Below are 26,036 nucleotides of genomic sequence, written 5' to 3'. Positions count from 1 at the left end.
ATTAAAACAACCGACCAGCTGTCAGCAGGTATCACCCAGCATGCTCCTGAGCCTTGCAGCTGCATGCAGGCATATTTCTGGACAGCAGGAGGCGCTCAGCAACTCAACAGCTGTCACTCAGGTTACAGCTACTCATAATCATGTTCTCATTAAACATCTACAGACGGACAGAGGGGGAGCGTGTTAGGAAGTATAATGATGATTGAGCGTCAGACTTTAAATTCCTCAGGTCAAAGTAGAAAAACAGCAGATCTGATATCACTGATGAGTGAAAGAGCCTGTGCATATAAAAAAGTAAAGATAGTTAAGTTGTCATTTTTATTTGATTTGTATCAAAATGAATTCATCCGTACTCGTCAGTTTCCCTGCAGAGGTTTGGTGCTGCTCAGTTGTGGCCCCCTGACAGAAGAAGAGACGGCATCTTTCCCTCTCTGGCGCTGCTTCTGCTTCACGCAGACTGCTGAACCAGCTCGGCTCGCCTCCGGCCTTCGATTTTGTCCCTCGGCAGGATCCTCTCTCAGTTTCACGAGGCCTCCGAGACCGGTGACCCAGCTCGGCTCAGCTCCGGGCTGGCAGGTGTCTGAGCTCGATGTCTCCGGCGGGATGACGGGGCCAAAGCGGCTGCACATTTTGACTTCCTCCTTCCAAACACATCTTTGAAATGTTTCACTTTTGACAGTTTTCTTTGAGGGTCAAAATGGTTTTACTTTTAAAGATTCTGCTGAGAACTTAAAGACACAGTATACGGCTTCTGCCACCAGGGTTTTCTCAGTCTCAACGACAACGAAAGACCTGAAGCAGTGCGGGATCATGGGAGTTGGTGTCGTCATGTCAAATGGCCACCTGAAGTGACTCGGGCAGAAACGTTCACAGCAAAGTCATGCATTAAAGTTTCATTCATTTTACGTCACATTCATTGACTTCCTTCCTCACTCTCTGACATATCTGATGTTTCCCTGTAAGTTAGAGCAACAGGTGACCGAATCAAACGCACCATTACCTTGAGTAAAATCATACTATATCATATTTCTCTGGATGTTATTGGAAACATGTTGTTGGAAACAATGTGAAACTGAAAGATCAGTTTGTTTATTCAGTCAAGAAAACAAAGAGAGTTTGTGTATTTAGTTTGTTCAGGCATTAAAACAATCAGCCGGTGAAGATCTGTCTCTTCTGATTAAAGTTTCTTCACCAAAACTACAGAGTGGAGCTTTAAGGTGTCAAATTGTGGCGTATTTTAAAATAGAAGGAAAACAAATTCTGCAAAGTTACTAAAATAAAAAAAAGGCAATGAGACCAAGTCAAATTATCATTAACATTTGTCTACTTTTAATTACATTTAATGCAGCGCTCTACTGAATTAACAAAGTGCCTCTCAGTCTGGGATCCTTGGACTGCCGACAGCCTCTGCTTATTTTCAAACGGTGTAGTCAGCTGTTGCTCTGATTGTCACTGGGCTACGTACACATAAACATACTGACCTTGGATCAGATGAGCCCGGGCACATCACCCCACCCAGTTATCTCCCAGACCTGTTGACACTGTGATCAGAGCAGCTCAGCGCAGTTCAGACCTGCAGTGACTTCATCCATTCTTCCTTTATTCTGTCTCTGCTGGGAGTTAGGCTGGATGAGAGCAATACCACTCTTATATCTGCTACCAACGAAGAAAAAGACACAGACGCTCCAACCAGTGGCACGGCTAACTGAGCTAACAGTAGCTATGGACGTAGGAACAGAGTCCAGTTAGCAGCAGTTAGCGGTTACTCTGGTGGTATGCTGCCCCTACTGGCTGGGAGTGTGAATTCAGGGAGGTGGCTGATTCTTACATACTGCACCTTTAACACACAGATATGAGTGAAAGTATATTTCCCAGACTGTTGTTTCTTTCAGTAATTATAATAAACTTTATCATACCTGCATATACCAACATTTTTCATAGTTGCCTGCACAATAACTTGAACATCTCTCTATAAAAGCAAGAAATCTGTGTGTGTGTGTGTGTGTGCCTCCAATATCTCTGCAGATCAGGCTCAGAGTGATCTGAGAGTTTCAACATGGCTGCTGCGTGGTTCAAGGGTGTGCAACATTGCATTTGTTTGGACTAATATGATACCGTTTATAAATTATTTCATAAATGCTTTACGAATTCCGCTAGCATTGTCAACCATGGCCACCATAGTCACGTGCGCACCAGAGCCAATCACTGCAGAGCTCACTTCCACAACATACCTTAAGAAGCAAGCGGATTTATACCTGCAGCGGCGCGAGCTGGACCGGGATTTTGCCGGCGGTTCGGTCCCGTTTTGTGCATCTAAACTGACCGTTGTGGATTAATGAGACTAAACCAGTTTCCTGTGGGGTTTTTTGTTTGTTCCTTTCCCCTGCTGGTTTCCTGCACGCTCCCATTACGTAACACAAACGGGTGCAGGGAGTTCTAAAAACATACTCATTTCTCAACCCTCCCGGTTTCCAGTGAAACACGAGGGCCGGCAGATTTTTCAGAGGTACGTCAGCAGCGAACAAACACAGTCTGATCAATAGCAGATCAGGCCGGTGGTCTCCGAGCCTCCTCGCACAGCGCAGGATAGATTCTGTGGAGCAGGGTCGGGGTAAAGCTCCACATCTCATCGCTGCGTTTTTTTTGTTGTACAGCTTCAAATTCCCAGAGAAAATAAAAGGGGAGTTCACGTGACAGAGTGGGACGGGTCTCCCCGAAATAATGTTCCTGCTCGAGTCAGCACTTGCCCCAACTACAACGAGAGAGAAGCTTTTTCCTTGCCTGAGGGGATTTGGTCTGGTACTGGCATGACACATCTGACGACTGCTTAATCACAGGAGAGGGGGGAATTCTTGGCTGTGTGAAAGACTGCAAACAAAGAAAAGTCAAAGACAGAAGCATCGATGACATTACAGTATTAGTATTAGTATTACAGTATATTCTCTCAGCATTTATGCATGAATATGAGCAGTCTGGATGTTTTATCTCTGCCCTAAGGCTTCTCAAATGGAAGTCAGGGCACAAATCCCCACAAGCAGAGATTTTTTTTTTTTTTTGGTGACGGACAATTGCTTGTTTGTTTTTCAGAATACGCGTTACAGTTGTTTGCGTGTTAAAGCCGACGCTTCATATTTCAATCAGGAGGTCCCGGAGCACAGGGAGGGTGCTGTTAGGGGCGAAGTCACGGGGAGAGAGAAAAAGTCACACAACGCCTTGTAAAAACTAAACATAAGTAAAAATAGTGCATATACAAATTCATTCAGGCTTATCGATCAAGGCATTCCTGATAATCACTGAACTCAAAACCTCTCTCTTTTCCTTCACGTTCCTGTGGTTCTCCTTCTGTCTCTAAATTGTTCCAGTGGATCAGGATTGTAAGTTCCGTCCATCAGTTGATCTCCTCTTCTCGTACTCATTTCACCGCTTCACAGCATCACAGCACATTCTCACTCGCTTGTGAGGCTTACGGTAATCATGTGATGACAGTATTTAGGCACACAAGTTCTGGTTGATGCTGCTGCTGCTGTGGAGGTGCAAAATTTTCAAAAAAAATGTGCGCACAGAAGGGTGTTATGGGGAAACTGTAAGTCACAGGGGAGCAGAGGCGCATACACACCAGTATTTTTCTTCTCCCCATTTCACACCGGCCCAAAAAAAACCTACCAACACCCACTAACATCTGGCTTTCGAGTGCGATGTGACAACAAGACGACTTCTCTGTGAAGCAGCGCCTGGACAGCGTTCAGTCAGCGCTGAGTTTATAAAAAGGAACTTTAGAAAGTTAAGCGTATTAAAAAGTAACTGCTGTTTGTGGTTTCCACGTGCTTCACATGTGCCATCTTTAACATAGATAAGAAGCAAAATGTCTCACTAAATGTAATTTTTTTTATTTCATTTTGTTGATTTAATGTTATCTACCAGACCAAATGAAAAGTTTAGATGCACATTTTTCTCTCTAATGCTAAAATCTAATGAAGAATCAAATGTGAAGTTTGGGGGAAAAGTACTATTATTATTATTTAAAAATAGTTTTACAGTGTGTGTGTGTGTGTGTGTGTGTGTGTGTGTGTGTGTGTGTCTGTGTGTGTCAGTTTAGTGTTTCCTGTTTTATTTTGCAGGTTTTATCCTCACATGTCCCGTTTGGTTTAACACTTCCTGTCTTTGTGTTTTTTCTGCCTTTGTTGACATAAAAATGTCTCACATGTTCACAGACCAAAACAGCAGCGCATCCCGATTATTTTAACAGAAAAATGTTCATGTGGGTCCCCAACACTCTTAGTCAGACGCTGATTGAGGAAACAGGATTTTAGGGCCTTTAAACAGAAGAGGACCTGGTGGTTAACTGAAAAGAGATGCTCCTGCAGGTCAGAGAGTGATAAATGTTAAGAGAAAACATCAACTTGATGAGCATGAGCAAGGCTGGTGGATTCTTTTTTAACAGGGTGAATCTTAAGAAAACTACATTATAACTGGTTTCAGAGCTCTGAAAGTTATGGCTTGCGGGGTAAATTGGTTCCAGGTACGTTCACAGTAACATAAATTAGACGGCCATTAACCGACTGTGACTTCAGCTTTCTCAACATCCCGTGAAAGTCACCTGAAAATGGCGGGAGGGGCGGAGGCGGTAATCTACACCTGGCGCGTATCCGGACGACCTCCAAAACTCACCGTGTGCGCAGCCCTATTCGGACATAATGTGTTCTAAGCAATATCTATGTCGCAGTCATCAGAAAAAAAAGTGCCCGCGTGGCTCTCTGAGGAGAGCGAGGCCCAGATATGTTCCACTTCCACTTCCTGACACCTTCGGAGGTGAGAAGACAGATGCAGGTGCAGGTATCTGGGCCACACGCTGCACTGTGCCTCGACCGGTTGGAGCTCAGCGGCTACAATAAACCGAGGAGGAGCTGCAGAGGAAGTGCTTTAGTGCTTCAGGAGGATGGGGCGCCGGTGGTGCATGGAGGACTGAACCTGCCAGAATCAGAAGTAAATCAATAAATATACAAAGGTCTTAATAAATAAATCAATAGGGGCATCCAAGTTAGCCTTTAGCAATTAGCCTTTACTTTTCCATCAAGTAAACTCTGTGAATCAGTTGAATTTATACTCCAAACAAACAGGGGGCAGCATTATTTCAACAGATATCTCTGCAACATAGTACACAGACATCTTTGAGATGACAAAATAGTATTTCTTCACAGCCACAGTGGATTAAAACATATATATATATATATATATATATATATATATATATATATATATATATATATATATATATATATATATATATATATATATATATATATCTTACATATTACAACTTTAAAGAGGAAATATCTATTCAGTCATATGTTATCAATTAATTAATTTAGTCCTGCATTTATTTTCAGTTTCACTTTTGATAAATTGCATGATAATGTATTTATTGAGCCCATTATACATTATTTATTTCTGGCAGGTCAAGCCCTCCATGATGGTGCGATGGGGAAGACAGTGTTGATTATTGTTGTGTTTATAGCTTATTGTTGTGTTTGAGCCTCAGAGTTCTATGCATGCTGAGGTTCTCTGATATTCTTTTGGAATTCCCCAAACTAACCTGATGACCAAACAGCGGAGTCAGCACAGCCCTCAGAAACACACCGGCCACAGACATGAACTGAATAACTTCCAGGGATGCAGCAGAAAAATGTGCTGTAAATGTTTCCTCCCTGATGCCAAAACATGAGCGCTCAGTTCTATGAAGTTGTGTGGCAGTGATCAAGAGTTCCAGCATGCTGCATCTGATCGTATTCTCATGTCATCCTTCACTGAATCCCTGCCGCAGGCTGAAGATCAGCTCTGTCTGTCAGCTGCACAGCTGCAGGAAATCTTACAACAACGAAGGAGGGCAGAGTAAACGGAAGATTATCATCGATTAGAACTTTTAAGAACCTACAGTGATGCTGACTAGTATGTTCCTCTCGAACAAAGGCCAAGGCTTTTAAATCACAGGCGGCACACGAACTCTTTTTTATGCCAGAGAGCGGGCCGAGACTATAGATTTTTACCTTTGTAAAACCAAGAGGATGAGTCTCAACGGTCCAAAGCTCTCCCTCAGCACTTCATTAGATTTTTTTTTTTTTGTTTAGCACAGAGGGAAGAAAGGAACACCTGCATGCAGCAGCAGCAGCAGCAGCAGCAGCAGCAGCAACACTCAACTGTCAAAGCATCCAGCTCACTGTGCAGCCTCTCCCACTAACCAGGCTGCAATATTCATCAAAGAAAATGTCAGAAGGCAAGGTCTGATTATTGAAAATGGCAGGGGGTTGCAGTTTTGTGAAGGACAGGAAAATTATTTCAGACAGCTTCGTCAACAGCGCACTATTTCCTGTCACCAGCCCCCGACACGCAAACAATCAAACCTGCGTGTCGGGGGAAGTCTTTCATTTTCTTACTGCTTAGCAAATCCAACATTTAAGCCCTCCACGGCACGCTGTCAAAAAGCAGATGATACAGCACGATACTGTACTGCAATCAGTTCTCTAAAATGTTACTGTAACACATCATTAACCCCACTCACTCACTTTTCTGTAATCTGTGACTTTAAATCTTCTTGTAATGACCCTGAAGTCATGTGACAGAAACTTGTCTGTTCTATCCAAGTGTCCCAAGAGCCTGAAACTACAGCAGATAAATGGAATTCAGCCTTCCCTAATGTTATTATAAACAGCTGTGCTTTTCCAACTGTGACATGTAACAATGTCTTCTATCAAACAGGACTATTATTATTATCAGTATTTGGTATACTGAGCTCTTTTAGGTGTTTTCTTTCTTCTGTTACACATACATGACAACATATTGCAGAACAGGCAACACACTGCACATCACAATACACCAAACTCACATGGCAGCCATCTGGTCACCTGTTACACGTTACATGTTAGGCAACAGTTAATGTAACAGTACGCAAGCTCTTATAAGCTAACATTGCAGTTTGATTTCATCCGGTGCAGTTCACTTCCAGGACTAAATGAGTGTCCAAGATGTGCATTGATATTTTACAATGAATTACATCTTTCCTCTTTCCTTTTCCTAACTGAATAACTAATAACGTTAGTTGTTGTCAAACGGAAGCTAAGTGTGGGGTGATGTCCCTCCACATTTTCACTGTCTATTGTCTTTAAGTTGCTGATGAATCAGGGAGTGGTGAAACCATTTGTCAACCGTCGTGTTTGCCTCTTTCTCTGTACGCTGTCAGGCAGACACAGTTCAGGGCTGTTGTGGAAATCTGTTTGAAAGTGACATGTCCTTTAATGAGAAGCCGAGCTCACTGCTGCAAGGCCACTGTGGTTTGGAAATCGAAATTCCCCAATACTGACATATTAGCTTGACAGTGATGAAGTACTGCCAAAGGCCATTTTTGCTGTGAATGTTAATTATGGTAATGTCTGGGGTTGACAGTAAAAATGGTTACTTCTAAATGCTGTTTGTTTATTTCACCTCAGCATTCAATACACTCTCACTCATGAAAATGATTGGAAAACTTTACACGCTGAGCTTGAGAGCCAAACTCTCTCAACAGATTACTGGACACAACACTGGAGCCCCCCAGGGCTGTGTGCTCAGCCCCATCCTGTTCACACTGTGCACCCAATGACTCCACCACCAGACATCGAGAAGACTCTTTAGTGAAGAATTTTTTTTTCATGATGGTAATGAAAGCGACACCATTGTTATTTTTAAATACCCTTGGATACTATATTATCATATTACCGCCCAACCCTACTGTGCAGACATTTCACTTCACCAATATCACTAATGCTCTGTAGATGGGTACCTACTTGTCAAAAAAGCCCATAGCCAATATCTAACAAAAGTAGACAGGACGCAGTTTGACCAGAGACAAATTAATGACCAGGACACCAGCTTGTTTATAAGTAATAAGTGATGGAATATTCAGAGAATTAGGTACCTACTCGCAAAAACCACAGTACATGACAGGAGCAAGAGTTTCTCCAAGGATGAGCCCTTGAAAAAAGTGATCGTCCAGCAAAAACGGATTGCTGTCCACAAAAACAAATATTAAATAAATGTATTTTAATGAATCATTTGTTCTGTGTCATGTCTGTGAGCTAATACAAACTGTGTTTGTGCTTAAAAGCGGCAAAACCAGTTTAGAAAGCAAACTCCAGCAGCTACCCTAACATAAATAAAAAATAGCCTCACCCAGATGTTAACACATTAGCTCCACTGGATGAGCTCAGTTTTCATCTAAAACTAAAACCTAACCGATATTTACAAAGCTAGAAGGTAGTGTTTGACTAGACGTTCTATCAAAGTCAACATCATTAAATCTTATAAAAGGCAGTTCAGTGGTTCCTGTGAGGAGCAACAGCAATAACTGTCTGTTAACGGCTATGGGCGGAGCTTCTGCTGTTTGTAATGCGCTGTCATGAGACGTTTGGAGAGGTTTTTCTTGTTTCCATCCCAGGCCTGAGGGGAAACAGAGCTCTCTCTTCTGGATTAGGGAGCAAAAAGTACAGAAGATACAGCAGCATCTTTAGAAAGTATTGGATGTACTTTTAAAACTGCGTCCTCACGCACATTTTTGCTTGTGGAAGGGGTGCACCTGTGTTCCCTCCCTTACTGGTAATGACAATCCTGTGTCGCAAGATAACAAAGTAATACGCCTTTACAACTCTTATAACACAACAACCCAGAACAAAGAGAAGGGACTGCTGAACCGGGAGGCTTTTCTGGACTGAGGTATGTTCATTACGGTAATTTTGATTGTTTTTACATGATTGTTGGATTTAACATTTTGTTATGTGTATTTATTAGACAATAATAAAACAAGAGAGCTTGTGGAACGAAGGGAGCTAGCCATTTACATCTCCTGGCTCGCCTGCGAGTGTTCCGGGACAGCTGTTGTTGTCAGGCAGCTGCATTTGCGTGGCGGTTTTTTTCAGATCAATACTTTCCAAATGTAGCTTCCTTTTACTGCTTTCTCCGATGGTACCAACCCCAGCTTCAAAGGTGCACTGTGTAGTTTGGAGGTCGACATTTTAAGAGAAGAGCAACATCTTCACTCGTTGATTTTCATGACTGAATAAACAAACTGACCTCAACACAAATCCATAGTTTTACTTCTTTTATGTTAGTAGGACCTTTTATGGCTTTAAACAATATTCTGGGGATCTTATTTACCCTGCGGATGGCTTGTTTATATAGAAACATCAAAAACCTATTTCTAAGTTTGTATTTTTACTTTATTAATAGTGTGAATATAAATACCACACAGTGCCCCTTTAAATATTCCAACTGATATGAATTGTACTATCTACATATAAGACAGTAGCAGAACATGCTAAGCATTCTTCTCCCATACTAACAACAGCTCCGTCGGGCCTGGACAAACTTACCGATGGTGATCTGACTGACGCAGCTGTAGAAGGTTCCGGACGAGACATTGTAGCTGCTACTGCTGGGCTCACGGTCTACGACAGGTGGAGAGATCACACATCAGGTACAGCATGGTGTCAGGTATCCAGTCCGACTTACAGTGCAACAAAGGCACGGACTTTAGGCACAGGCTGACGCAACCAGTTTTAGCCGTTCTAATGGATGTGTGTGGCAAAAGAGTTTTCATGAAGGGGCTCTGGGGGCTTGAGGAAAGCCATGACCCTGCTGCACAACAGGAATGAAACCCCTAATCCTGCAGTGTTAGTGCCCGGCCCCGCACACCGAGCTACACGGGGGGGAAAAACCCTGTGACCTTGGCAGAGTTCAGGGAAATAAAATCCATGAGTCTGGCAGCTTTAGTGCTTTAGTCTACCAATTTATATAAAGAGGGAATGAAATCACCCACTGTGGCAGAGAGCTCGCAGTGTTATGAGAATGAGCTCACAACCCCAGAGGAGTTACAGGAAGAAAAGCCTCCACTAAACCTGAACGATGCCTCAAACCCAGAAGGAGAATGTTTGCTGCTCACTGATCTGGACTCATCCTTCTCTGCAAATCTCAAGTGCAGCCTTTACATCCCATAAGCCTTTAATGAATGAGCTGTAACATAACAACTGCATCTCAGGGTAACTGCATTCTCTGCTGACTGTTCAGTCAGTGTGACAGCTTTATGTCAAATGTGGCTGAAATGGTCAGATGCATTTAGATCTTAGTTCTTTACTGGCACATAATGACATTATTATTACAATATGCAGGAGGGTAGACAAAGGTCTAGTTTACTCTATAGATTTTTTTGAGTGCTTTAGCAAAACATAGAGCAAAATAATAACTCTACCCGCTGCAAATAATGTTAAGTTCATGATCAGTCAGTTATTTGTTGGCCCAAAATAGTGAAGAAGGAGGCAAATCTGGCTCTTTGGTTGCTAAACGCTCTGGCTAGTTGTATCATATAAAGCACTGAACTGCTCGAATTACTTTATTAATTCATCATAATGAAACACTGCTTGTTATCCCTGAGGTTTTATAGTCAAAGAGGGTAACCATCAATCTGTCTCAGCAGAGGAAAAGAGTTTCTTTGGCACTCCAGTCAGTACCTTGAACGTACCAGCTGACTTTATCACATCAGACTGAGAACTATGAATACTAATGCTTCTGCTCATTTAGCAATTGAAATAACTTTTGGAGAAAACTCTCACTTGCTTAGTCTCTAATCTAACACCTACAGCCACATCGAAGAGGAGCAACTGCAGCCCAGCGTGGACATTTATCACTGACTGGGACGCTTTTCAGCGTATTGCTTCCGTGTTTGGAGATAAAGCTGCAGGTATCATTTATTACCGAAGCATCATCACACGGACAAAACATATTAGCATCTGAGCAGCTTCCAGTGACATCAATAATTTATCACCAGGAGCTTATTCAAGTTGCGTGTGCAAAGTCATTTTAAATTACAATCAGTACCTGCTTCATGAGTTCTAATTTCAACTTCAATAGTGAAATGATCATGAATGACTGTAGAGGAATCAAGTCAGAGTGATGCAGCAGCAATCATTTCACTTGAAAGTGTTTCATTAAAAATTAAGAGCACTACTCTGTGTGTGTGTGTGTGTGTGTGTGTGTGTGTGTTTGTGGCTGCAACTAACTTTATATTATTTTCACTGTCGATCAATCGGTCAGTTATTTCCTCGATTAAAATGGTGAAAACAGGAGTAAAGAGAGGTAAAAAATCAAAAAGGAGAGATACATTCACATATAACAAGCTGGAATCAGAGAGTTTTGACCTTTTCTGTTAAGCAAAAATTACCTGAATCGATTAATCGACTATCTAAAAAAGTAGATTCATTCAATAGTCAACTCAGTGATTACACTGGCAATCGCTGCAGTGAGTCCTAAACACAGACTGAAGATTTCTCAAGTTTGAGGTGGTCACGGATCATCAGGAGTTAATAAACCTCCACCTTTCTTGTCTCCTCAAAAGTATTCACAACCACAAAGACTGTATTTGACATTTGTCACACAATAATCTTCCACCCGGTCTGTCCACCTGACATCTATCATGAATCTGGCAGATGGGTGGCCCCCACACATGAAAGCTTCAGCCACAGGACCAACACTTCTACTACTATTTGACTTATGCGGTGTGATTCATCATTAATACCATGAATTCTCTACAAGAAGTCTGGAGTTGCACTGAGCACCTCAGTGAAATCATGGCAGCTGGTGATTTAAAGTGAGGATACCATTGTATCAGCCACACAGGTGATGATATGAATGGAAACTCTTGTTACTGTATGTATTCCCCGCACCGCTTCTCCTGCCTCCCTATATTGCTGCATAGGCTGCGTTTACCTGCGGATCCGGAGGAGAGGCGCGTCGCGACGGCGCGGCGGGGACTGCGCGGACTCCCCGGGCAAACCCGCACCACCTCGTCTTGACACTGCAAACAGATGACCTGGTTCTCCGGGTTTTCTCCGACCTTGCTGCAGCCCATGTTCTCTCCCCCGGCCTGGATCTTCATACCTTTGTTGATCTGACGGACCAGTCGCATGTCTGCTCCTGCCTCATTCTCCAGCATCCTCGTCACCGGCGGCGGTCACACTTCACATTACGCATGGCTTCAGGCGTGTGAGGTGCGGGAACAACTTCTCCCGTCCCGCACCTAAAGCATCCTTAAACTCCACCCACCGCGCTCGGATCGCGCTTGCTCAAACCTGCCCCGCTCAGCAGCAGCTCACCACCTCCGCTCCATCCTGTCAGCCTCTCTGGGCTCGTGTCGCTGGTGGTGTTGCAGTCTTTACGCACGGCTGCAGGCGTGGCTGCTTCACGTGGTTGTAGAGGTCGCAGTGTCAGGATCCCGTGGGAGTATTAGTGGAACTAAAATATGAAGGATTCATAAAAAAAAGGTCTCAATTCAGTACCACAGAGGCTCTGGAAGTCCCAAGGATTATTACTGTTTTTTGAGAGGTTGGGGTTAAAGGGAGAGTTCTCTCGAAAATGAAAATTCAGTCATTATCTAATCACCCCCATGCCGACGGAAAGTCTTGAGAAGTTTCGTGGTTTCAATATTTGAAAACACCTGAAAAACCTACCTAATGGCTCCATGAAGCTCGCTTCAGATGGGGCACATGCTATTTCTGATAGCCAAGCAGCTACAGCGAAGATTTCAGCTTTGAAATTGAGAGTGTAAATAATTTTATTTCAAATCAATTCAAGATCTCAGAGCTTCGGGCAACTTGGACGACGTGTATCAAGCCTTTTTGTTGCTGTTTTTTAATGTTTAAAAAAAAAAAGTCCCCATCTACTTCGGTTGTTTAGGGGGGCAGCTGCTGTCTTTCACTTTCTCCAGAATCAATTCTCCGCCATTGTTTGTTCACACAGATGTTTGGTGGGTCAGGATCTCAATCACAACACAGTATAACAGCATCCATATGAATCTATGAATCTACCATATGATGTACCACAGTATTATTATTATTATTATTTTGATACTTTCGGTAACAGGCAGTGCGAGTTTGCACATTAGCTCAATATTTAGTTTCACCCGTGACATTTACATTTAACATTTAGCATTTAGATTCAACATTTATATTTATGTTTAAATTTAACATTCAACATTCAGATTTAAATGTCACATTTAGATTTAGATTTAACATTTAACATTTAGGTTTGAATTTAACATTTAAATTTAGATTTCATGTTGATATTTAACATTCAGATTTGAATTTAACATTTATATTTAACATTCAACATTTAGATTTAACATCTAACATTAAGATTTAAATTTAACATTGATATTCATGTTAAACTTTCAGATTTAATTTAACCTGTGTGTCCTTTTGATTGTTTCACTGATTATCTTGTTTGGTGTGGCAGTGAACACTGTCTTCCATTGGGGTCTGCCATTGTTGTGTGGGGGTATACTTTGTCTAAAATTGTGTTTGTATGGTTGGTGCATTTCAGCTGGCATTTACATCAATTACAGGACCCAAGTTGTCACATCTGAGCATAACAGGGGATTCATCTTGTTTCTATTTTCCAATCCAGCACCAAAGGAACTGACGAAGAGTGATAACTGATCATGAAGGTCAGAGCTTGTCTAAAAGCAAGAGTCAACTACACCGCCATCTTCCTCTTTCTGACCATGGCTGTCTTTGTCTTCGTGCTGCATAACATCGAGACCCTAGAGGTAAGAGTTTGGTTTTAGTGGGACCACTTAAAGAGTTAGATCCTCTTTCAAGATTCAGAATTCAATGTTTTAATGAGTTAGAATTCAGAATATCGTTTCCAAATATTTGCATATAATCATAAATGCAGTTTGACTCATATATATAAGGTTAGAAAATGTGGGTTAATTATGGCTATCAAGATGAATTAATGATTATCAGGGACTTTTTTTATTACATTTTAATTTGATCCAGTTTACATAGGATTACCTTGGAGATAGCCAATTCAATAATTCAGTCTTATAAAAAGGTTCTAAACTGTCAGTATGTAGCTCTGATTAATAATTAACTTAATAACTACAACCAAAATTACCATAAAAGCTAGTTATGGTCAAAGGACTCTTCAGTCCTTGGAAGAGCAGAGGTTGGCAACATTCACTCTTGTACAGCATCACATAGCCTGTAGGTTCAAAAGGCTTTTATTTGACACGAACAATGAAAACACACACAATCTAACATTTACTATATATGTCTGTGTGTGTGTGTGTGTGTGTGTGTGTGTGTGTGTGTGTGTGTGTGTGTGTGTGTGTGTGTGTGTGTGTGTGTGTGTTTGTGTATGAGACATGATGCCAGGTTAGAGAAGACGGTTAGTTGCATGCAAAGACAGTGAGTCTGTGTGAAGCACCTTTCAATTTACGTCAAATTAGCCATGTAGCAAAGCAAACTACCAATAACCAGACTACACATGGATTACAATAAGGCCTGAACAGTGAACAAACACATAGCACATAGAACATGTGCATTGCATCAACCAGTTGAATAGTCTTGTGTTTAGCTGCGCTGTGCTATGCTTTATACGACTTAGGCCCAGTTCAACATAGTTAGTCAAGAAAACGTGCTGGTGGTTCCTTAGCCGATGAGCCAAGCAGGCGAACGCTGTAATCCCAATGTGCTGTCCTTGCTGGTCAATGTCCGTTGAAAGAAGGTGGATGGAGGAAATCGGTTGTTCCTCTCCTTTGCGAGGGTAGCAAATTGGTGCTCACTTGCCTCTTTTCCCTCGGACTGTGGAGTTAACTGTTAGCTGTTAGCTTTGACTCGCAGCTGCTGGTACTAACTGAGCTGGAATATTAGCAGATACGCTGTATCTAAACAAAAGTTGTTGTGTGTTACAGTAATAATTAAATACTTTGTTCAGTTCAAAGCTAAAGTATAATGGCTTTTACCGTTATTTCATCGTGGAGTTTGTGAAAGCAGTCCCTGATGATTTGTACATTCAGTGTGGTTCAATCCAATGTGTATGTAGCAAAATTCAATGCATCTTTCAACCATGAAAATGGCATGTGACTGTCACCATATCAGTATCCCAAAGATTTTGAAGCATATGCAAAAGAAAAACTCTAGACTTGCCAACTCCTGCGTTTCTTCTATTGGTCTGTTAGGGCAGAATGAGTGTCTGAGGAAAACAAGGCAAAGACAAAAATCCTTGTAGCTAGCTGCTAAGATTGATCTATCAAAAACTGAAAGTAGTCATTTTATGCTTTGCAGCACTAAGAATCTTCCTTCTTGTCATTCTGTTTCATTTAATATTTGCCATCTCTCCTGACTCTTGCCAGGTTTGGTATAAAGTGAACTTTACCACTGGCCTCCTGAAACCTGCCACAGACCATCACAGGCGCCATGGCTTCTGCACCTTCGAGCCGTTATCTCCTGAGGATGCTGAGGAGGAACGCCTTCTACTAGAATCCACTGCTTGGCCTAAAACTCCAGTTTTGCCATCTCCTCTTTCGCTGGAGGAAACCAGTGATCCTGCCCACAGCACCTTCACCATTCTTCCAGGAAAGGACGGACGACAATGGCAGATAGGGGACCAGCTGGAGGTCACAATAAAAATGCGTGACTTTAAAGGACGTCCAAAGAACACTGGGGGAGATGTCTTACTCGCTCGGCTGCACAACCCGAGCCTAGAAGCAGGTGTTGCTGGGAAAGTGGTGGATCATCTCGATGGCACATACACTGCTGTTTTCTCTTTACTATGGGAAGGAAGCGCACAGGTCCAGGTGATTCTTAACACTGTTATGTTACATGTGATTGTAATGTAGCTGTTTTTAATCTATCTTCTAGTTGACTGTTTGCGAAGCCCCAGCTGAATTACTTTTGCTGCTCTTGTTAACTTTGACTTCTCACACAGAAAAAAATAATGTTAGATATGTGGGTTGGGTGACAGTGCTGCCTGAATGACTTCTGTTGCCGCTGACTGACTTGTTAAAACCAACTTGCTTCATGCTGTGCTGAAATACTGAGGCAACAGCAACATGTCCAAGGCACACAATCAGCATTTTTACCAATTAATGACCCATGTTGAAGACATAACAGTGGAACAAACTACTATTTGTTTTTTCAAGTATGAAAGAAAAAGGTAATATCAGGCACTTGTATCCTCTCATAATCCTTTTTGGCCAGTGTGTATGGTGCATGTAACATCTCGGATGGGGTTTAACATTAGCCCTCTCGCTTGTCATTTTTGCCCTATGTTTTTATCCCCCACAAACAGTCAGGATATTTTACTGTACAAAAAGCTCCTCCACACTGTGGACTTCACTTGCAATTGAGTGTAACGCCAGCAACATTTTGATCCTAAGACCTTCATCAGGTTATGTTACAAGACAATGCGAGAGGCTGTCTTGTCTCCTACGCACCTGTAGATCTTAAGGTGTACAAAAGCTGTGCAATGTACATTAGCCATAAGCTAGAGAGCAATGGTACACACCAAGGGTGTGTGTTTATTTGTCTGTGTTTGAATTCAGTTGAGCCTCTAAATGAACTGAGCACTCACCAGAGACTGAGAGTTGTTTCTTCCCCATAGAACCATAGTGCTCCTGTGCATTGGGGATATACTTATACAGTATTTGTAGTACTGAAGATCAGTTTGCTTTAGATCTGACACAAAGTGTGCAGCTTAAGTATTCAGTAGTACTCACTTTATTTACTGATAAGACTGGACATGACCGGGCTTTGACATTTTCTTTTTCAGGTGACACTGGTTCATCCAAGTGAGGCTGTTACTGTGCTGCGAAGGCTGAGCGTCGAAGAGCCAGACAGGATTTACTTCAAGAGCGTCTTTCGCTCAGGCAACCTCTCCCAAACAACCACCTGTAACATCTGTTTGCGTCCGACCCAGCAGCCGCAGTGCAACTACACGGACGTCCGCACAGGAGAGCCCTGGTTCTGCTATAAGCCACAAAATCTGAGCTGTAAGGCTCGGATCACCCACTTCAGGGCAGGACTCAGACGAAGCCTCAAGGCCAAGGAGGGGAAACTCTTTCAGCGGTAAGGGAGGGAAGAGATACGACATGGAGGTTTTTCCATTTACCTCCTTGGTGAGGAATTTCAGAAGTTCCTGACTATAGGCAGTAAAGATTGAATCTGAAGATATTTGCTGTGAATAGATATGCTTTGTTGTCAATTTGTGCCTTTTCATTTTGTATGTTCTCTCTTAAAAAGCTGAAATGCTAAAGTGTTGACCTACAGTGGCCTATTTTTGGTGTTAATTTTCATTAACAACAAATCATCACATTTCTTCCTCTTAATCTCAAAGAGACATGAAACAACATTAGCATCAACTTTAGGTTGAGAAGATGGCAAAAGTCCAATATTTAATTTCCTTTCAAATCTTATTTGGTCATGACCTCTCCTGAGGGAGTGTATCTTTACTGTATGAATCTTGGCACTGTACCGTAGGCAGCTGGACTTGTTTCAGTTTCTTGAAGACGTTTCACCTCTCATCCAAGAGGCTCCTTCAGTTCTAACAAACCGGAGGGGAGTTGCAAGTTACACAGCTACGCCGCATAATCTCCGGAGTAGTGGTTCGCCAATTCTCTGATGATTCACACAGAGCAAAGCATCTCCGCCTTAAAGACGAACCGCTGTGTAATTCACACAGAGAGCCGGCGCTGCGGCTCCTAAAAAGGCGTGATGGTACACGTCATGAAGATGACGTCGGTGTGTTTTCAAGGTGTTTCCCCAGTGTTCCCCTGTTAATCCAAACCCGCGGACGGTTTATAATCATATGAATGCTGTTATAATGTGTTGTGATTGAGGACGGGCGAGAGGACAGACAGGAGGACAGACAGGAGGACGGCGAGAGGACAGACAGGAGGACAGACAGGAGGACAGGCAGGAGGACAGACGCTTCTCCATATACAGCTGTGGTATTTTTTTCCTCATAGAAGTTGCCCAAGACAGTTACTACGTTACTTTTGTTTGGTCATGTAAAGTCGCTTGTGGGAAATTTCTCTTTAATTGGCTGAGTGAGGGACCTCTGCAGTTATCAGGCTGTCCGACCGACACGCCCCCGCTTATTCGTTCACGCTGGTTCGGTTCGCCAATAACACGGCCCTGACACTACGCTCACGCGTGTCCTTAACGCCTGCACCTCCCCTCCAGTTAGTTAGAACTAAAGAAGCCTCTTGGACGAGAAGTGAAATGTCCAGTAAAGTCCAGTTGCCAACAATACAGCACCAAGAACTATCTTGACCTAGATGACTGATAACCTACATAACTTAGTGTATGGAGTAAATTACTCTGAGTATTCTGCTGTGTAATAAAATATTGATGATAGTGATGAGATTGTAGAGTCAGGTGATAATAATCTTTGGGTTCATCACTGCAAGCCACACATTGGTATTACATAGTCAGTGGAACCATTGTTTATATGAAAATGTTTTGTGTGGTTTTGAAAGAATTTTCAAGTAGTTGTTTCCCACATGGTCCTTGTATTGATGTTGTTTATGTTGTAGTGTTTGTAAGAAATGTTGTATTATCTATGCTTTTCCTTCAGTCGGGTCAACATGAAAGTCCCCATTCGGGCCTCAGAACCTGCCGACATCACTGTGTTGCCAAAAAAGGAAGGTAAAGCATCATTTTTTACTACTGGCACCGACGTCCATAATAATAGTGAAAACTGAATATGTGACAGTCTGTGAAAGTAACAAAAGGAAAAATCAAGTGTAAACAACTCATCACTTTCCTCTGGGTAGTGCTGTCCTGAGGGTCAAAGTTCATGAACATGGCACCAGCTGTTCCCAGTCTATCTAGTTTCTAAGGATGCATTATACAACACAGGGTTGTATAATTAAATGAAAGCTTGTTGCTCCCTCGTGCTACACAAACACAGACCATATGTACAGTTATTTATATACATAAACATGTATAAAATCAGGAAATAATTCTGTCGTACATTTCTTATATTTTCATCCAGGCAAATGTAAACAGCAGCAACAAGGTGGTGACAAAAATATGGTCAGTGTCTTGGAATTAAAAAGTTCAGCGTTACATAAACTTCACATCATGCTAGAGTCAAATATTACACAAGAGAAAATACAAAATATTTACTCTATTAAGGTTTTTAAATATTGATTTTGATCCTCAAACACTGTAGAACCTTGCCTTAATGGATTGGGCTGATAATATTCTATATTTTCCATATTGCCATCAAGTCCCATGAAAATTGATTCTTCTAACAATCATCACCTATGAGGCCAAAGCCTGAAATATGTATTCCTCTGCCATGGAACTCCACTGTTGTTTGAAAATGATTAAAAAAAAATAATAGTAATAATCAGTGGGCAGCCCTGTTACACCAAGTGACTTGTTTCTTAATCACAATAACCATTGGCACTGGAGTTTATTTACATAGAGTTCCACATACACTGGCCTGATGACACCAAATGTGTATTAATCTGCGGTTGAAAATAGTCCAACTAATGTACTCAATTGTAATCACTTTACCCAACTTTCTCTTGCCCAGCTGGGTACCAGAGACAAATCTAGGAGAGACCTTGGTTCAGGTCTTCTCATTAGATTTGTTGTAAAATATCCCCTCTGTTACTCTTTGACTTATTCTCAGGTCAACTAAATGTGGAGAGCAGCATTGTGAAGTCTGGACCTGCTGGCTATTATTACCAGGGTGTGTGGCATGCACTCGGTGGATCGACAGTTCACCAGTTCAACATTGAAGCAATCACTCAGTGTTTGAAAGGCAAGGTCATCTACATGTTTGGAGACTCCACTGTGAGGCAGTTTTTTGAATACCTCACTGCTGAACTACCAAGTAAGTGATCCACAAAGATGTCTGGTTACAGTCTAATTGGGTTCACACAGAAGCCTAATCTGTTCCCTCTCTAATACTTTCAGATCTGAAGGAGTTTGACCTGCACAGCCAGAGGAAAGCTGGACCTTTCATATCCTTGGATTATACAAACAACATCTTGATGAAGTACCGCTTCCACGGTCCTCCTATCCGCACTGTCCCTGTCCCAATAAGTGAGCTGCGTTACATGGCCAGTGAACTCAATGGTGTAACTGGAGGTTCCAACACTGTTGTCATTTTTTGCGTCTGGGCTCATTTCGGCACTTTCCCCATGGAGCTCTACATCCGGCGGTTGCAGACCATCCGCAGAGCGGTGGTGCAGCTGCTGGACAGAGCTCCAGACACGCTGGTTATCATCCGGACTGGGAACCCCAAGGAACTCACATTTACTGCAGCGCAAACCAACAGTGACTGGCAAACGTACCAGGTTAACAAGGTGCTCAGAGCCATGTTCAAAGGACTGAATGTTCATTTTGTGAATGCCTGGGAGATGACTCTGGCCCACCACCTGCCCCACGACCTCCATCCAAAACCTCCCATCATTAAGAACATGATTAATGTTATCATGTCCTACATGTGCCCTCAACAGGGAGGCTAGATGTGTGGGACAGGAGTCATTGTGACTTGGACTTTAATCAACTGAAGTCACTATATTTATGACTTGCAACTTGACTTGACAAAAACAAATGACTTGGGACGTGCTTGAGACTGGGACCAAATTACTTGGGTGTCATGTTTACCAATCAAATCTATTTTAAGCTGGGCATTGTTGAGAGAGATCAGGTATTACAAATAACCAATGCTGAATGCAGTGCCCCATGTTTTTCGAGCGGGGATACAAGAAGCCACTTGCTGTATTTATGAAATTACTGTGTGGTTGCAATTACAGTTAGCTGAGATTTGACAACACTAATCCTGCTGCTAAATGTCTAGGAGTGTCCTCCTAGTTTGACTGCAAGGTACAAGGAACTTTACAAATACCCTGTTCATAATTAATGTTGCTCCAGAACCAACATTGCAACTGACCAATCACTCACAATCTCAACATTGCTGTTACTGTTCCAGGACAATCATTACAATTGGCCAAAAAGTGTCCACACAGGAAGCAGGTCCTGGTGGATGAATGGGTCAAATATGGGACCATCACTGAGATGTTTATATTGTTACATTGTTTATATATATATATATATATATATATATATATATATATATATATATATATATATATATATATATATATATATATATATATATATATATATATAAAATATTTGGTTTTATATCTTTATATGGGTGTCGGGTACTTTGGTGTCTCTTCTTTCTTGATCCTCTATATGTGTGTAACAGTGTGTGACATGGAGCTTCAATTGTCAAAGTCTAAGTCTAAGTCTATTCTACAACGAAGCTTAAAGTAGCCAGTTTCTGTTTCAGAAAGTTGCAAACTCAGCTAGCCCATCATATTTTTAAATGGGGTGAGTATGTATGATGTATGTATGTACACACACACACACACACACATATATACATATGTATATGTATGCATATATACTGTATGTATATATACACGCATATATGTGATTTATATAGATACATGTATAAATACATGGCTTTGTTTAAAGGTAAAACAAATGAAATGCCAGAACCACTGATGAACCACTGATGAATGTGTTAAACACAGTAAAAGTCAGTAAGTCAGTAAAAGTGCATACCACGTTAAATAATATTAGATAATACATCAATTTCTGTCCCTCTCCTGAACTTTAGTTGCAGGCAAGGGTCAGCAAACTCCCAAAACTTGAAAAATAGTCTGTTGCCTTCAATCTGGGCCTGGATCCTGCAGATGTCCAAGTGCCTGATGTATACTTTGCAGCCCTCAGTGTCCCACAGTCCACTGTGCCCTTATCTCCTTGTTTAACACAGCTTTCAGACTATCAGGTCACAGGATTTGCATTAATTTGCATTAAATGACATATTATTTACACAACCCATACTGTTGCTGACATTAATATTATGAATATTATTTGAAATGTTAATTTGGTCACTCCTGATTGTGTGTTGATGGAAGGGAGGGAAATGTATTTTCTTAGTTGTTTTGCTTTTCTGTATTTTTGTGGCAAATTGGAATAATCATCATCATCATTTCCACAAGTTATTCTGGAATATAAGTTTAAAGAAGCCCAAGGGGATCACATGCGTTTTTCAAGAGAAATAAAGAAAACACGAGACCAAACAAGGTTTCTGCCAACCTTTTAATGCATACATATTTTTTACCTGAGTGTTGAATGATAAAAGAAATGCACTCTGTGAATTGTTACCCTTTACAAACTGTGTGTGTGTTACTACATCAGAAATAATAGTAAAAGTGCAAGTGATGATTAAGCATTCAACATAAACCATTAAATTGGCTCCCCAAATCTGTGCTTAGTTTTCAAATGACTGCCATCAAAAAAGCCTTGGATATCTAAGGCTAACGTCAGTAGATATCTCTGCGACACACTACATGGATGTAAAAAAGTGTAAACTTCTTTCTTCATGTTTTGGTGATAATTTTAATACATTTAGATTGTTTTCAACTTAAGTCGTTGCACTTTACCATTAAAACATGTGTGTGTGTCAATTAAATAATTCTGATTAATACAAATCATTTCTCTGTGTTATATTTTACATTTCCAGTTAGGTAATTCAGTTTTGATTCTGTGTAATTGTTTAAGTCATATGCGTGATGGCATCTTTCAGCCTTCTCACCTTTTGCACTGGCCTGTTGTAGTGTCATGGGTAAAACATGGCAGGACTTAAAACTGACATTTACTCTGATCTGTTTTCCTGTTGATGCTCTGTTTCACAGAGGAGCCCTGAGTTAAAATAACGTTATAGCGCCCTCCATTACTTGCAGTTATATTGCGCTTACATGTTGCATTTCCCAGGTGCTGTGTCACCAGGGCCTCACCCAACGCCACTACTGGGAGGTGAAGTGGCGAGGGCGCTGGGTGGATGTCGGCGTTGCAGTGCGGGGGATCCGGCGGAGGGCGGGCTCTCACCTCTGTGGGTTTGGCCACACAGACCAGTCCTGGAGTCTGTTCCGCTCTGAGGACCACTACCAGGGCTGGCCCTGGACATCTGGGGGCCCAAAACAGATACTGTATGTAATTGTAACCCTTATGCATTTAATTTATACCTCATGATATCAACATGATGGGCTGCATTTTTTAATAGCCATTTTATGTCTTTTTTTTTTTTGCTGAACGCTGCTTAGTGTTGTGTTATTTCTGTCTAATCTGATATGATCATATTGAAATTTTGATGTTTTATTTATTTTTAATGTTTTATTTATTTTGAAGTCTGCTGCTTTAAAGAATTATCTTGATCATCATGAACTAAAACCACATATAACGAGCAATTTGTCGTACACAAGCTATTATTCATTTACCGTTGGAAACATATCGTTAACTTACCAGCAACGTCTGTTGAGGTATCCTCTGTAGCTGAACGAGGAATTAGAGTACAGTCATCTCCATCTGCTGTGTGGGTCAAAAATAGAACAGAACATGAAACTTGATAAATCATAACAGGTAATGTCCAATTACAAGAAGACAACACAGTGAATTGTGACTTTCAAACATGTTTTTCAATACAAGTACAAGGAGGTATCAATATACAAGTTACACAAAGGACTCTTCCAGTGGGAGAACCTGACTTTGTTTTGTCTTTATCTTCTACACTTTAGCAGTCTCCCTGTAGAAAAACACACATTTTTCAAGTGTCATAGTGAGAGATGACTTCTTGTCTGTCATCCATGGTCTTGGGAGATATGCAGCCTGTGACCTCTGACCTTCTAACTGGCTCTTTGTGATGCTTGACAGTCAATGTTGCCCTCTAGTGGTGGAAGCTGTCAACATCCAACATAAAAACAACCCACCAGCTGTCAGCAGGTATTACCCAGAATGCTCCTGAGCCTTGCAGCTGCATGCAGATGTGTTTCTGGACAGCAGGAGGCGCTCAGCAACTCAGCAGCTGTCACTCACGTTACAGCTACTCATAATCATGTTCTCATTAAACATCTACAGACGGACAGATGGGGAGCGTGTTAGGAAGTAAAATAATGATTGAGCTTCAGACTTTAAATTGCTCAGGTCAAAGTAGAAAAACAGCAGATCTGATATCACTGATGAGTGAAAGAGCCTGTGCGTGTAAAAAAGTGAAGATACTTAAGTAGCCATTTTTATTTCATTTATATCAAAACGATGTCATCAATGCTCGTCAGTTTGTAAAGATTGTGCTGAAAACTTAAAACCAGGGTTTTCTTAGTCAGCACAATGACAGTAAAAGACTTGAAGCAGCACGGGATCATGGGAGTTTCCAAAGTGTTTTCATTTGCAAAAAGCCACCTGACATGACCCAGGCAGAAACGTTCTCTCTTCCTCACTCTCTGACATATCTGATGTTTCCCTGTAAGTTAGAGCAACAGGTGACCGAATCAAACGCACCGTTACCTTGAGTAAAATCATACGATATCATATTTCTCTGGGTTTGGATGTTATTGGAAACATTTGCTGTAAAGAAAGTTCACATTTGAATGCAGAAATATTGCATATTGAACTGTCCTAATGCCTGAGCACTGTTAGGATATCGTGTCCATTTTTGGCTCATCAGTTCAGTCAATAAGTCAATAATGAAGATTAAACTTTAACTGAATGCCTACTGTACTGTCCAAAGGTTTTAATAAATCACTATTTTTGGACACAGTACAACAGACAGTTTGGTCAAAGTCAGTTGTCATTATATTTTTCCTGTAACATCATATACATTTGAAATGGACTGACGACAGAGATAACTGAGCATCACTGAATTCTTTAACCATCCGATCTTAAAGGGGCACTGTGTAAAAATTCCATAACTGAATCAACGAGCTGTTCTCAGAGGAAAATGAGGTCCCGGAACTCCGTTCGAAACTAGAGGGTGGTGGCAGGGTCCGCCAAAGACCAACAAATCAAAGCAGTGTGTAACCAAAGATCGGTTTGTTTATTCAGTCAGCCAACCAAAGAGAGTTTGTGTATTTAGTTTGTTCAGGCATTAAAACAATCAGCCGGTGAAGATCGGTCTCTTCTGATTACAGTTTCTTCACCAAAACTACAGAGTGGAGCTTTAAGGCATCCAAATTGTGGCGTATTTGAAATAGTAAGGAAAACAAATTCTGCAAAGTTACTAAAATAAAAAAAGGCAATGAGACTCTGTCAAATTATCATTAACATTTGTCTACTTTTAATTACATTTAATGCAGCGCTCTACTGAATTAACAAAGTGCCTCTCAGTCTGGGATCCTTGGACTGCCGACAGCCTCTGCTTATTTTCAAACGGTGTAGTCAGCTGTTGCTCTGATTGTCACTGGGCTACGTACACATAAACATACTGACCTTGGATCAGATGAGCCCGGGCACATCACCCCACCCAGTTATCTCCCAGACCTGTTGACACTGTGATCAGAGCAGCTCAGCGCAGTTCAGACCTGCAGTGACTTCATCCATTCTTCCTTTATTCTGTCTCTGTGTGACAGGGAGGTGGCTGATTCTTACATACTGCACCTTTAACGCACAGATATGAGTGAAAGTATATTTCCCAGACTGTTGTTTCTTTCAGTAATTACATTAAACATTGTCATACCTGCATATACCAACACTTTTCATAGTTGCCTGCACAATAACTTGAACATTCTCAGTTAATTCAGTTACAGGATTTACAGTGTGTAATGCTGCAGATGAGAGGTGGGCCTCTTTAACTCCACTGATCTGTGTGTGTTCTGTATGATCGTTATTCCCACACAGCACAGTTTCCTGTGGGTTTTTTTTTTCCTTTCCTCTGCTGGTTTCCTGCACGCTCCCATTACGTAACACAAACGGGTGCAGGGAGTTCTGAAAAACATACTCATTTCTCAACCCTCCCCGTTTCCAGTGAAAAACGAGGGCCGGCAGATTTTTCAGAGGTACGTCAGCAGCGAACAAACACAGTCTGATCAATAGCAGATCAGGCCGGTGGTCTCTGAGCCTCCTGAGCAATAGACTGTGGAGGAGGGTCAGGGTAACTCCAAGCTGCACATCTCATCGCTGCGTTTTTTTTGTTGTACAGCTTCAAATTCCTAGAGAGAATAAAGTGGAGTTCACGTGACAGAGTGGGACGGGTCTCCCCGAAATAATGTTCCTGCTCGAGTCAGCACTTGCCCCAACTACAACGAGAGAGAAGCTTTTTCCTTGCCTGAGGGGATTTGGTCTGGTACTGGCATGACACATCTGATG

At 41.6% G+C, this 26,036-nt stretch overlaps 2 protein-coding genes and 1 long non-coding RNA gene across 3 annotated transcripts in view; 2 read left to right on the top strand and 1 right to left on the bottom strand.

Moving 5' to 3' along the window:
- The window catches only part of LOC119032288 (anoctamin-4-like), a 51,808-nt gene extending 39,795 nt beyond the window's left edge, over positions 1-12,013 (bottom strand). The window contains exons 1-2 of the mRNA XM_037121272.1: positions 11,788-12,013; positions 9,399-9,473 (exon numbers count right to left, since the gene is read on the bottom strand). Coding sequence (XP_036977167.1) covers positions 9,399-9,473; positions 11,788-12,013 — 301 coding nt within the window. The remainder of the gene's footprint in view (positions 1-9,398; positions 9,474-11,787) is intronic.
- LOC119032292 lies at positions 360-25,409 on the top strand. Its single transcript, XR_005078845.1, has 3 exons — positions 360-1,156; positions 1,204-1,813; positions 25,305-25,409. It is a non-coding gene; the product is annotated as an uncharacterized LOC119032292 (long non-coding RNA).
- Positions 13,489-20,731, top strand: LOC119032291 (NXPE family member 3-like). Its single transcript, XM_037121277.1, has 6 exons — positions 13,489-13,624; positions 15,215-15,658; positions 16,633-16,928; positions 18,439-18,509; positions 19,507-19,710; positions 19,794-20,731. Exons 1-6 carry the CDS (start codon positions 13,517-13,519, stop codon positions 20,345-20,347), a joined length of 1,677 nt encoding a protein of 558 aa, XP_036977172.1. The 5' UTR covers positions 13,489-13,516; the 3' UTR covers positions 20,348-20,731.
- Positions 25,410-26,036: the final 627 nt, after the last annotated feature.

Source organism: Acanthopagrus latus, chromosome 14, assembly GCF_904848185.1.
Source record: "Acanthopagrus latus isolate v.2019 chromosome 14, fAcaLat1.1, whole genome shotgun sequence".
Taxonomy (NCBI): Eukaryota; Metazoa; Chordata; class Actinopteri; order Spariformes; family Sparidae; genus Acanthopagrus; species Acanthopagrus latus.
Note: the sequence above shows the minus strand (reverse complement) of the source record. Positions and strands in the feature narration are given on the sequence as shown.